The 14,347-nt window shown below is 37.7% G+C and overlaps 1 protein-coding gene across 1 annotated transcript in view; it reads right to left on the bottom strand.

The window, feature by feature from the left end:
* Positions 1–14,347, bottom strand: part of LOC110949783 (CUB and sushi domain-containing protein 1) — a 329,068-nt gene that overhangs the window by 187,119 nt on the left and 127,602 nt on the right. The window contains 1 exon segment of the mRNA XM_051944856.1: positions 3,282–3,363. Coding sequence (XP_051800816.1) covers positions 3,282–3,363 — 82 coding nt within the window.

Here is a 14,347-nt window from a genome sequence, read left to right on the forward strand (position 1 = left end):
ACTCAGTCCTGATTAAATAAAATGATGTCTGCCTTTCTACTGATTAGGCAACAGACACCATGGAGAGAATCTTTTGAAAATCCCTGTGTCCAACAAGGTCCTACTTTTGAAACATCCTTTGCAATTTCCTACATGTGGACATAGAGCTGGGCCATAAACGGTCTATCATCTATTCAGTACATTCATAACATATTCTAAACTTCAGATCCATACTAAATAGAATAATTCAGTATGGATTTGGTTCATAGTATGACGCATAATGACTCACTTTCTTTAAGTCCTTACGAGTCTGAGGAACATCTTCAGATCTCCATTGTTCTCCTGCAGCATGACTGAACAATCTAACACTCTCTGCATTTTAAGGCTTCACTCTTCAGTGCCTTAAAGTTTTCATTGACCTCCTGCTTTCTGTACAGGTTTCTTTTCATATTGCAAATTCAATCTTCCTCATATCCTTATTTCATTTACATATATCCCAGTTTGCAATCACATAACACTTAATAATGTCAAAAAAAAATCATAAAATGATGTCACTTTAACTACATAGTTTTAACATTATTTTATGTGTATTTCTTGGTAAAATGCTGTCAAATGTTGGGTAAATAATATATGTCTTGTTTGATATTGTGAAAAACAGTTTCAATAATATTTCAGGGTGAAACGAAATAGGCTTAGTTATAATCAGTTCTAAGAAGACTCCTTATGATAAAAAATATTGACAATATATTATATAGGTATATACTGTTCAAGGTGAAGTATAGGTAACAGCACAAAGGTCAGTCAAACAGCAGTTACCTACTTATTAATTATATTCATGCAAGAGTACTATTGCTTTGTAAAAAATAAACCTACAGTTGCAGTAAAAGTAGTCATCAAAATAAATGAATGAGTTATTTGTATTATATGATAAACCTAACCCTCCTACAGTCCAAAAACATGCTGAGGTTAATTGATGATTCCAAATTGTCCGTAGGTGTGAAACTGAGTGTGATTGTCTCTATGTGTTGCTCTGCGATGGACGGTGACCTATTCAGGGTGTCCCCTGCCTTCACCCTAAATCAGCTGGGATAGGCTCCAGCGCCCCCGCAACCCTAATGAGGATTAAGCGGTGTATAGATAATGGATGGGTGGATTATAGAAATAAATCTGCAAAGCAGATAAGAATAAGGACCATGGGGATGTGTTTTCATTCCACAATGAAATGCAAAATATCCCAGCATGTTACAGTGTCCTTAAACCTCGTGATTCCAGCATATACAATGGAACTAAAGAAGTGGCCAAATAATTTATTTAATCTTATTAAAAACGTGGCTATATTTGAAGAACAATGAGTCATATTAATGAGACAAATTATTCACCTAAATAAAAGGGAGTACATCATAAACCTGTGTGATATACATTTATAGCTTGCAAGGGATATCATTATAGGGGGAATGTCTGTTGCTATTCTGAATGAAATAAGATAATAAAAGACACAGAAGAAAATGTCTAATACCAGATGAGTCTTTGAGGCTCATTAGGAGATAATTAGCTGGTGTTTTATTATCCTTTTAAATGTAGTTGTGTTTATTTCCTTGTGTTTATTCAAAGAAGACCAGTGCTCGTTGAAACAAAATATCAATTATGTTCATACAATGTCTCTCTCTCTCTCTCTCTCTCTCTCTCTATCTATCTATCTATCTATCTATCCATCTATATTTCTCCTTTTCCAAACACAAGTGGAGTAGTCTTGAAATAATATGTAGTTGTTGCATGTATATAATATTAAACTAGCCATAGTTTTTATAAACACAGAATTGCTACTATTTGTTAGCTCAGTGGCAGTGTGGTTTTCTGTTGTACTGCCGTCAGACCAGCATTCACTCATTTTACCGCTGCACTGGGTTCTGTTTATATTAGCTGCTAGTGTCGCTTGAAAGCCAAACTCCAACTGTGGAAAAATAAAACAGTGAGTCTCATCTGAATCTCCCGCTGCAGCTTCCACTTCATGCTGCTGTGAACACAGTCATGAGGCGGCACAGGTGCAGCAGGATAACAGTGGGCCAGGAGACCCTCCATCAGCAGCCTCTTAACATGAAAAGTTACTTAAGTACATGTAACAAGAGTAATTGTAATGCATTACTCTTCGCCTCTGATGGACCTGCAGTCTGGAGATTAGCGTCCCCACTCTCTCAGTCACTCTGTGTGTGTCTAATGGCAACATCAACATGTCTGCATCGGCAAGATGAAACCGTTGCTAATAAATTGCTTTCCTATAGGTGACACAGGTTGGCAGCTGTGGGGCCGGTCTGACAAGCACTAAACAGTTCTCCTTTAGAGGATCTGAAAGATTGCAAATGTGAATTTTGTGCATTTTTCAAGTTTGTTTCAAGCCCGTTACATAAGGTGCTTCACATCTAAAAAGCTAGTGCTTTAACAACAGGTCCCCAAAAGACATAAATTATTTATGATGATACATGAACCACACTTCAGTCTCCCTGAAAACGATGCAGAATTTTAGTGAGGACGTTCCGTGCTCATTGGACAATTTCTGGGAAAAAGAATCGTGGCAGACGTGGCACTTACTCTCACCTTGGGAGTTATATGAGTGAAAAAAAGAGAAGGGGGCAGCTACAACGCGCTGTGGCTATGTTAGAAATAACTTAGAATCTAAAGTGGGCCACAAAGACACAATTTCTGTAACATGTCTCACAAGATAACCTGGACAAGGAGAAAGCGAGAAGGCACCAGACCTAAGCCAAGCTCTTGAAGTTTTACTCCCACTATCTATTGACTTATGTCAATCTACCATGGAGAACAGACAGTGAAAGCCAAAGCAGGGCAGAAGGTGAAACCCTAACTAGTAAACTTGGTTGTACTGTCCGAAACAAGTGAGTGTTTTGGCAGTACAACGGAGTAATTGACTCAAAAAAATCTTCTCCTGGTCCTTCTTTCTGCCAATTGGTCCTGACTTATCAATTAAAACAGCTCTACATTAACCAAAAGCATCATATACACACCTAGAGGCAGCATCTCTCTTCTCACATGTCATCCAAATGATTTGACAGCTTGTAAGAGGCCAGCAAAGGTGATCTGTCATAACAAAACACCTGGGAACCTACGAGAGATCATTTCTGTAGTGGGATATCCATGAGTCTGAAAAATATACAATAATGATCCCTAAGCTGGCCCAAAGACCAATACAATCCAGAGCAGTATTGGCTGTTTCAGGGATACTTGGTTTTTACTGGGATGGATGAGGAGCAGGTGAAGGTAAAAAACAAAATATAGAGTGGACTTACTGAAAGGTAGAGCCCATCCTCTTGCCATTTTCAGGAACTCCAGGATCTGGACAAACGTCACCAGCAAGACCGCTTTGACTCACTGAAAATAAAGGAAGGCCATATCAGCGTCTATTTTACTGGAGATTATAGATTTACTTCTTATCAGGTAATGTTACGGGAAGCATCCTGTAACTCTTACAGGCATACAAGAATCATATTGTGCTGACAGGTAAAGCATTACACTTCTGCTCATACCTCTTACTAAGGAAAGAAGAAAATGATGGGAGAAAAATATTCTTGTTATTGTGATTATAAGCACCTGAGAATTGTTCAATATGTGATGACAGCCAAGTGGTTAAGCACAAGTAGTAGGAAAAAGCTCCAGCTGTGAGAAACATTCCTAGCAGTTGTTGAGAATTCAGAAAAAATGAGTCAAGCACTCAGCTTTCGAAACATTTTAAATTGATCTTTGAAATCTGTCACCGGACTCAACAACATATTACACAGAAACGGTGATATGAAAACAAGATGTTGTTCTTCTATGTTTACTTTTCTACCTGATGGATACGAGATTTAAAGATAATCATTTTTTATTTATTTATTTTACGACAACAATGGATAGCCTTACCAAATTATGATAATGAGCCTTTTAGATTTTCTGACAGTAATATCCATCACAACATAAAAAATATCTCTTAGCTATTTCTGGTCTTCTATAAAAGGAGGAAGATTTCACGAACAAGTGTTTTGTTTGCTTCATTGAAGAAAAAACGTGAAGTAGCAGTGATTGGATTTGACAGTACATGAACAGAGTTTAGAAAATCAACAGGCCTTTATGACAGCAGACAGCTAGCAGAAGCTGAAGGTCTTAAGTGACTCATACTCATTGTTAAGTTTATTATTTACACATCTGCTTTTCCTACAGTGACAAGTTAAAATGTCCCCCATGAAAAATTTTTGTCTTTGCAAAAAGGAGATTGCACAAAGCAACCGGCAACTTCAAACACTGAAAGCAGCCTGTGTAGCTGCTTCCATTACTATTACGGTATTTTTGAGTATCCCTGTCAGAAGTTTTACACATTTTCTTTCCTGATTTGCATGACTTTTATGCACTCTTTGGGATGGATGTAATGTCAGAACAGAAACTCTGACAAACAACAAGGAGCATTGCAATGCAACCTGGAGGTAGGAATTTTACCAGTCTTATAAGGTTGGTTCACCTTCACATTAATGATTTTGTGTGTGGTTTAACAGACCTTCCTAATCCTACAATTGACTTGCCACTACACAATACGAACAGTGAAACTACTTTTGTTAACGTCTCGGTTCCATTGAGCATGGCAGTCAGCCGTGACGGTGAGCCAACATGGAAAAACAAAACCCAACTGATGCTGAGATATTACTTTCTAAGAGTCTTAGTTCTTAACTTTCACAAGCGTATGTATCTTTTTACATCACTAAAAGAGACTTTTTTTAACCTATACAACGCAGCTAAAACTCATTTGTCTGTCCAAGGCTGATGCAGAGACCTACCACAAGCCTCAAGTCAATTAAACCTCATTAATGTACCATTTTGTTTTTTATGGGTGGCACAAGCTAATACTGAAAGTTGTCAAATGATTCAGACTACTGCAGATAGACTTCAAACTAAAACTAAACTTGACTACATTACCTTGAATTTTGCTTCACTTCAGAGCCACTTCATTAAATAGCATGGAGGGCTGTTATTTCCTTTTAACATTGATTGTCATTGCCATTATACAGACTACTTGTACTTCTCAACTTAAGTAGAGACAACTCTGACACAAAATTAATCAATTTATCAGCTTAGCTTGTAAAGTGCTGATGTTACTGCCTGTAACCAGAGTTACCTCAGGTCAAGATGCATTTGAAAGCTGTAAGTCACGTGGTTTTATTACAAAACAGAACCATGAACAGCTTCAGCCGAACAGAGCTATGATTTAATATACCAGATGCCAATGAGACAATTGAAAAGAAAAAATCTCAAAGCAAATAAAAATGGTGAAACCTTGTGGTGGCAGAAAGTGACTAATCTAAGTATTTTTATTCAAGTACTACCTACTACAGTTTGTTAGTTTCATATCCAAAAGACAAGCTTATAAAATATGGATACTTAACTGGCATTATTATCATAACTTTGCCTAAACTACTAAATTCTAAAGTGGCTGAGGTTTTACCCAACATAACCGAATGTTACATTAGCCATTGCTCTTCCATCAGGGTTACTTTCACTTGTGATTCATAAAATATGTTTTGACAATAATTCTAAATAAAATAAAATGTTGTCGCTTTAAATTGCACATTTTTTAAAAAAGGAGTGTTATTTTTGTTTTTTATTTCAGTAAATACTTTGAATGCCTTTTCCACCCTTTAACAAAGTACATATTTTTAACAAGGACATAGCCTTTTGTAGGGCATTTTGCAACACTTTCCCAAGTTCAAACTCACAAAAGACTTTCAGATGTTCTCGACTTTCTCTTATTTCAAGAATTATATCTCACCTCACATTCATCAGGCTTTATAATTTGCGTACAGTCATACAGTTGGAATTTTCAGTTAATAGAACCTTCTGGGAGAAATTCAACTTTAAAAAAAATAGGTTTTGCATGAAATTAAAATGGCCTCATTTCCCAGCATCTCATTCCCCCCCGTTTGTCTCATCTATCTGCATGATCATTTAAAAAAACAGGACAAGAGCAAAACACATGACAAATTTTGTTGGGTTTATATTGGGGACATTGCATTGGTTTGAGACTTTGCTCAGGCTGGGAGCATCTGCTGCATGCCTAAATCGTAATGTAAATGTAAATGAGACCAGACAACATGACAGAAACCAGTTTAGACCAGCTCCGTCTTAATGGAACTCCGTGGATGAATAATGATGGTTAGCAAGACACAAAAATAGAGGAAAGAGAATAAATAAAATGCATTAAAATGAGGACAACTCTGAAAAGAGACCACAAAAGCACAAAGGAGAAAAAAAAAAGGAACATCCTGGAGGATTATAAAATGTGACCTGGAGAAAGAGCGATATCTGACCTCTTAACGCCTCGTTTTTTCTTTCCGGCCATCTTTTCTTGGATCTTTCTCACATGCTTGTCTCTCACTTCCTGTTTTCCTCATCTGCTTCTGTTCCCACTCAATCCTTCTATCAACTTTTGTATTCGCAGCGTGTTCGACCTGCTTCTTTTTTTTCTCCTCCTCACACACATTAGCTGCAATTTACAAAAAGGATGCTGAAGTTTTGTGCAACCCAGCATAAAAGATGGATGAATGATTTGCTGCATTTGTGTGATTGTGTTTTGTGTGTGCCAAGTGGTTGCGAGTGTATAGACACTGTGTACGCATGTTTGTGTGAGATATGATGCGAACAGAACAAGCTGTCTCGTTGCTCCGCTGTGTTTTTGATGTTCAGTCCAAAAAATCACCACACAAACGCATTCTGAAACGCACTTTCCCTTTCGCAATTTCTCATCACTCCTGTTCAAATGGCTTTCATTGGCATCAAATACAAAGGTTTGTATGGCGGAAACAAATCCAGCTCATGCAAACAACATGAGATTGTTGTAGAAAAAAAAAAATCTGACAAATATTACTGTTGGGCTGATGTCAAAAATCCTCAGGCTGACTTAATCCCATATTTGCACTTAAAAGACCATTCAGCATTTAAACACAAGCTTATGATTCATAACGTCATTTCCATATCATCAAAGTGTCTTCAGAAAACCTTTCATCTCTAAAAGTCAAGTTTTTAAGAATTTGTAGAAACTGATTAATTCTCTCGTTGGTGTCCATGTATGTTTGGCATTTCCGACGTGTAGTAGACCCCACTTTACGTTGAGTTCCACCTCATTTAATGACTGACTTCTTCCTGCCATTTGTGGTAAACTATTCAGTCACTTTGGGAGACGTATCCCTGTGAACTGTAATATACTGCTGCAAGCTCTGTAAGATTCAGTTATAAAGTCATATGCAGCCACAAGCAAGATTACTGAATGTGGTGACAAATATAAGGGAATTATATGACTTCTGCAATGGTAGGTTGTTGACTGCATGTGAGAGAAATAACATAGTTTTGGCTCTTATATCTTTTTAGCAGCTGTACAAGTTGCTTTGTGAAGCAGTTGGACAATTTGCGACCAAGTGGTTCCAATCTGACACGCCAAACTCAAACTGACATAGTAATGTTTGTCATTCAATGAATCCTTAATTGAAAATACAAAACAAACAAAACAATTAAACAAGATTGATTTTCTAGTTTTATTTCTTGCATTGCTTGTGTGAGGCCAAAGTGTAAAACAACGAACCAACTCTTCTTCATGATGTGTTTCAGACTTGAACTGATGAAATGATCACCTAACAGCATGCTTTTTATTATTAAAAGTATTTCAAATATTGCTATACTCTTGCCATGTATTGTACATCTTGCAGTGCAATAATTAATAACTTGAATGAAGTAGTCTAACCTGAACATATTAATGATGCATTGGAAGCCTTTGGTGTTTTGTTTTTTTTGGCACCTTCCCTACACGACCAGCTGCAGGTTTTCTCTTTCTGCCTGCGTTTTGAGAACGAGTGCAAGGTACTTTTAACAAGTGCCAGATACTTTTAGTGGGGATGATAACTGCTACCTGCTATTACAGATTTCATCACTGCTGCTACTGCGGCTAAGATGACCTATTGAGCTTCTGCATGGAGGGTTTATAATGCCAGGGTTGGGACAAAAAGGCGAGTCCTCCAAAGACCAGCTCACTGGAAATATTCCTGAACATCTGAATAGTCAGTCTGCACCTGCTGGCTTAGTAGGCAGAGCTTTAAAAAATTGCTGCAATTCAATACACCAGCACAGTCAATAATTCTGTGTTTACAGAGAAAATGATGGTAAGTTTTGACTGACACTGCCAAAGAGGTATAAAAAAAAAAACAGTGTGTGTGTGTGTGTGTGTGTGTGTGTGTGTGTGTGTGTGTGTGTGTGTGTGTGTGTGTGTGTGTGTGTGAAAATAAAGGCCAAGTTCAAACATGACTGTGTTCTAATCAGTGTGTACTGATGCTATGAGTAATAATAAAATAATGATTACCGGGGACTCATGGCTCGAACCATCAGCATGTGACCTTCGGAGCAATTCCCATAAAAGTGCATTCAATCTGTTTAGTCAAAAAATACATTTGGGCAAATGTCTCAATCATTTGTTAAAGTATAATGAACCATATACATACATATGTCTGGGTATTTGAAAAACAAACCAGAAACATCAAATATCATCTCACAACAATGTTTGTAATGTTTGTGGGCAGCAGCGACGCACTGGATGGTGCCTCTGTGCAACATTTAAGGGGATCTATTGTTGTTATTACAAAATATGCCAGTATGAGTTGCCATCAGGGGTCTATTTTGTGGGGTGGCCGGAACCATTTGCCTGGTTTTCCACTCCTCACAGCAGAGATATTGATCAGACTACTCACCGAGTACTCCTGTAATAATATCAGAAATGAAAATAATAACAATAATAATGTAATTATGGCTACTGAGGACACATAGGTCAGGATGTCACCATGCTGACAGGTGTCACGGCTGCAATGATCCCATTGATAAGAAGGTTTTCAGTGTACTGTGTGTTTGTTATCGTTCGGTAGAGCTGGACCTTTGTTCTTTCTTCCTTGTTTCTAAAAAAAATGCACCCGGCATAAAGAAATTATATGGCTCCTGCCTCTACTCCTCAGTGCAGCCAGAGTTTTATTATTACTTCATTAACCTTCTCAAAAGTACAAAAGGTATCAAGTGCTGTATTATCAAAATGTGGTGGTTATAAACACCTTCTACTTTTACAACCTGAAAATCCTCCAAAAATGGGTGTAAAAACATGAGGAATTAATTCTGACTGCTGCATGGAGCTGCAGTGTCTGGTGCTAGGTAGCGTATTTTTACAGGCAGTCATTTAATTCAGTGTTTAAAAATGTTTAATAGACTCAGGTAAATCTTATAAAACGGTGTCATATTGAAATTGTACTATAAGGTTGTGCATAAAATTTTACATCTGCTAGTTTTGTTGTCTTTGTTCGAAGAAACTGAGTTATAAAGTGAGCTGCAATCCATTGGCTCAGGGAATTGCAGATAAAATGGTAAACCACAGGCTTAAAGGGCAGTGTATAGATGGATAAACACATTTGCGTTAGGCATGCAAAGTCATGTAGAGCGAACGTTTAGCTATTATAACAGATGACAGGTGAAGCTCGGAAAGACAAAACTGTGAACTAAGAGGAAGTGAGAGAGGATGCAAGGAGGAAATGTGAGACAGGGAAAGCGTAGGCGTATGTGTGTGTGTGTGTGTGTGTGTGTGTGTGTGTGTGTGTGTGTGTGTGCGTGTGTCTATGTGTGTATGTGATCAGCATGTGTTTCAGGTAAGGGCTTTTGAGGTGCTCTTCAGATGCCTGCTGGATGTGGAGAGAAATGTGTGAAGTGCAGTTTGTTGATACGCTCTCTTCCACTGCCCTCTTCTTCATTGCCTCTTATCCACTCTGCCCTCTCTTTCTCCTCCACCTTCTCATGTTCACGGGTCAATCAACCCAAGAGCTCAAGTCTGCAGCCGTCTATCCCGGCATCACTGTGTTAAGCTCACAAGGTTCTCCACCTCAAAACAAATGCAAGTGTAATGTATGACGCTGAGAGGGATGAAACACTCTTATTAGAATATCCCGATGCCAACAGACTGCATGACTGTGAGGGATTTCCCAAAACTGTTTAACATCAATGCTGTTCTATCTCATAATTTTAAGTTTCAAGTGGTCGTGTCACTTTCATTTCAGTAGACTGCCGTTGAGCACCACCTTGCCTGACAATCTTGAAGAAAACACTGATTATAAATCACACTCTCGCAATGATGATTCATTACAGTTCTAGGTCATTGTCTAGGGAGAAAACTCCTTAATCACAATCTTTCAGCCGCTCTATAATTATGACACATCCTCAGCAGTAAACCAATGTTACTGCTGAGAGAGGGTAACTACGAAATGTGTTGCTTTCATTTGAACCGTTTTATATTGTTCTAGTTACCGCTCTTATGTTGTAGCTCAGTCTTATAATTATCTTATCTCATCGTCACTATCATGTACGATTCTAATCAATAGTCCGTTTAAATTTATCCTCGTGTGTGTGTGTGTGTCTAGTATACTGTGCTTTAATATAGGCTAGAGGGTGATACAGACAGTCTTTAGATTATGATTCATAAGCACTCCATTCTCTAGACAGGGAAAACTCATTACCATCAGTCTCTGGTTCTTTGTAATGATTATATATTGCATAAAGACTGCACATTTGCTACCATAGAGTCATAATATTACCACTGGGAGTCTACAGTGTAAAGAAGTGTTGTTCAAAGACTGGTTCAGGACCAAAAATGGACCTCGACTTAAGTTTTTTAATGTTTTAATGACCCTGGTTGCCAGCTTGATGGTCTACGTTACCTCACTGAGCTAATGTAAAAACCCACATTTACTCCGTTTTGGTCCCCAAATGCTAGCATGTTTTCAATGAACATGGGTCCCATGGTGGGAAACTAAATTTCTCATTTATGTCCAGTGCTGCAAAAGCTTAAGGGATCCCTGGACTACACCGTTCACAGTCATTATCATCATTCTCTGGCTCCACGTAATGATTACAGATAACAAAGCTCATTCACTTAAGTGCAACAATAATTTTATGAGTGGGATATGTCCTTCTGAGAGTCTTTAACGAATATGTAAGAACCGCTGGTGATTACTATGATTTTACTGCACACAGGGAAAATATGCAGTAAGATTTGGGCCATCTGGTGCGAAAGTATATTACGAGTCATAAGGTTAAGTCTGCTGCTGAGTTGATGCAGAGTCATTTTTTAAAGTCAATATCGTCTAAATGGATATAAAGAGTATATGCATTTCTATAGCTATATGGTAATTTATTTAAAATATTTACATTGCAGTCAGAGAGACTTAAACTTACCAAAGAAAGACATTTTTGTTAGCTGGTCCTCCTTACAACAAGCAAAACCAGTAGCTTTGGACTCAGCAGACTGACTTCAGGCCTTTTATGTGTAAATAACTTCATATACATGAATTATTGTGTATACATGTTCATTTAAGTGTGTGTACAGCATGTGTCAATGAGAGTAGAGTGAGTGTGCGTGAGTGAGTGAGTGAGTGAGTGAGTGAGTGAGTGAGTGAGTGAGTGAGTGAGTGAGTGAGTGAGTGAGAGAGAGAGAGAGAGAGAGAGAGAGAGAGAGAGAGAGAGAGAGAGAGAGAGAGAGAGACTTGAATTCTTCATTGGGCACTGCATCATTGATAAATATAATAACCGATTTGCCCCAGGAACTCCTCACATACTCACACATGGAGCATGCCAGTTTAAATTTTAATTGCATCAACACATGAAGATGAACACAAACACACCAGATTTCTTTTCCCACAAACACATACAGACACACACACACAGACACACACACACACACACGCAAACACAGAAAAGAATGCCATACTAATGTTAATTGCAGCAGTGAATGCTCGGCTGAGCGTGTAAATCATCAGAATTATTGATGAGGATTTTATTATGAAGTTAAATGCTAAGGAATGGATGAGGTATGAGTTTGGGCTTTCGTGATAATTAAAAGTCTGTGTCACATGATCTGAATACGGTGTTTAAGGCATCTCTAAGCTGCCAAGAAATATGTCTGCCACCAGAGACTGCGTAGATATTTATCATATTTATGATTAAATTGTTTTACTGCTCGATCAAAATACTGATCGCGTTTATTTGGATTCCCATTAGCTGCCACTGAGGTGAAACCTATTTTTCCCGAGGTCCACATAACAACATTCCATGCCTCTACCTCCCATTTTGGATCATACAATCAAAACAGAAATCCAGTTAGTTTGCCACAGTTTTCCTCTTTGTCTTCTTAAATAACAACTGATTTATGCTAACCCCCGAACAAACAACAGCTTTCAAAGATCAGGTCTGAAGATATTACAAAGTCGAAACTGAGCAAATACTTAAATACTTAAACGCAGGCACTTGAGAGTTTCTTTCAAACTCCAAAATAAACTGTAAAAACTGCCACCTACTGCGCACATTAGCTGCCAGCATTCAAACAAACTTTTGGTGAATTACTAATAAATCATTTCAAGATCTTCACTGACAAGTGCTCTGTTTGTTTTTCTGTTGTGTTATTTTGACATAACCATGAAGCTTCAGACAGTTTCTTCATATTTAATTATCTGAAACACGCTTCAGCTTTACTTCAACATTGTCATCTGCAGCATGCTGCTCACTTTCACACTAAACAGCAAAATCGAGTTGTTTTAATGAACACCTGTAAAAATTACTATCACCATCATGACTAGCTTGAAATTGTTTGATCTGCATTGCTGAAATTATTACTATGCATAGCTATTTTTTAATTGCATATTTCAGTCACAAACAGCAATATTTCGGTTAAGGTTTGGTAACATGATCAGGAAATAATTGCAGTGAATCAAACAGTTGACCAGCTATGCCAATAGCATGAACATTGTTGCCCTATTTGCCCTAGATAGGCAACAGTCCAATTATTAGAATCAATTGGGAGCTTTTTCATTTGAATTTAAATGTGTCATTTTTGCTTCTGGTGTTACTGATGCTGTCTTTTTTCCTGGCTTTTATATGTAGATTTGTTTGCAGTCAAGATTCAAGAATTTTTATTTGTCACATACTCGTACAGTATGTGCAGCTGCATGCAAAATTCTTTAAGAGTTTGGCTTTTACCAAAATACATCCCACTAGCATGGCATGTAGCATATGCATGTACTGCACAGCATGTAGTCTGTACAATATAAGAAAACAGTGAGGAGCAAATAAAAACGTGCATAGCCAAGAAGATGAGAGAATAGAAAACACAGAAATTATTGGAACACTTAAGTTTTTTTTGTTGTTTTGTTTGTTTGTTTTTTTAACTTGGCCCTTATTAATGCTCCTTATTTGACAGTGCAATTTATCTACTAGCCCACAATCTCACAGGCAGGCTGTTGCTGGCTTACCCAATAACGATTTCATTCTCTCCGGATTCTTGGCTGCATCTCCAGGGGGAATAAATATGACACAGTGGGAACGTTTCCAGTTTTGACCAAAATGAACCATAACACCAACCCTCCTGTGTTCACTAAACTTTTGGAAATTTAGAGAGTGAAAGAAAAAAAGCAGAAATAGATAATATAAAGACTTTGGGTTTTCACTGGAAGCAACTGTGACAGGCAGCCAAAAGCGAAACCTTGTGCTGCACCGCGTTTATTATTGACTGTCACTGGATCCTCATCCTGACACCAGCACAGACAAGTGCACTGTGTGTAACATCTGGAGTCTAAAAAAACATTCAAATTTAAAATATGGGAAACAATCTTGACAGAAACAAATTAGAGGTTTGGGATGATGTGCTTTCGGTTTCCAATTACACATTGACATGAGCACCAAGCAGTAAAACAGATTTACTTTGGGTCTCAAAGAAGACTTCTATCTTAATAAAATCCAAAGTTGACATAAAAGTTGAATGTGTGCAGAAAAAGTTAGTTTTTCTCTTGTATTTCACCCAGTTTTATGCATGCTGAGGTTACCCACTTTAGGTACAGGCTGAGCCAACACATTAATTCAGAACAGTGGACAGACAGTTTTATTGAAACTACTTAGTAGGTGTCCTTTATCTGGAATTAATGGACACCCTGCAGCCAATCTGTATCAAGTATTCACTCAGACCATCGTATAAAGTAATTTTTCAGTCAAATAACAAGAACTTTCATTTTTTGCACTTAATTACATTTTGACTATAATACATCTGTACCTTTACTAATGTAAACTTTTCCATTGTAGTACTGTTTTTTTAGCTTATTGCTTCTTGAGAAGTCATGAGAGAACATATATTTGCATGGGGTGATGGTTGGTCTGCAATTAAGTGCATTGTAAGAACAGTTTTAACAGGTATAGAGTACACACTGATCAGACATAACATTTTGACATCCTGCCTAATATTGTGGTGATCCCTCTTTTGCTGCCAAAACAGCCC

Source organism: Acanthochromis polyacanthus, chromosome 2 (genome assembly GCF_021347895.1).
Source record: "Acanthochromis polyacanthus isolate Apoly-LR-REF ecotype Palm Island chromosome 2, KAUST_Apoly_ChrSc, whole genome shotgun sequence".
In the NCBI taxonomy this organism is placed as follows: domain Eukaryota; kingdom Metazoa; phylum Chordata; class Actinopteri; family Pomacentridae; genus Acanthochromis; species Acanthochromis polyacanthus.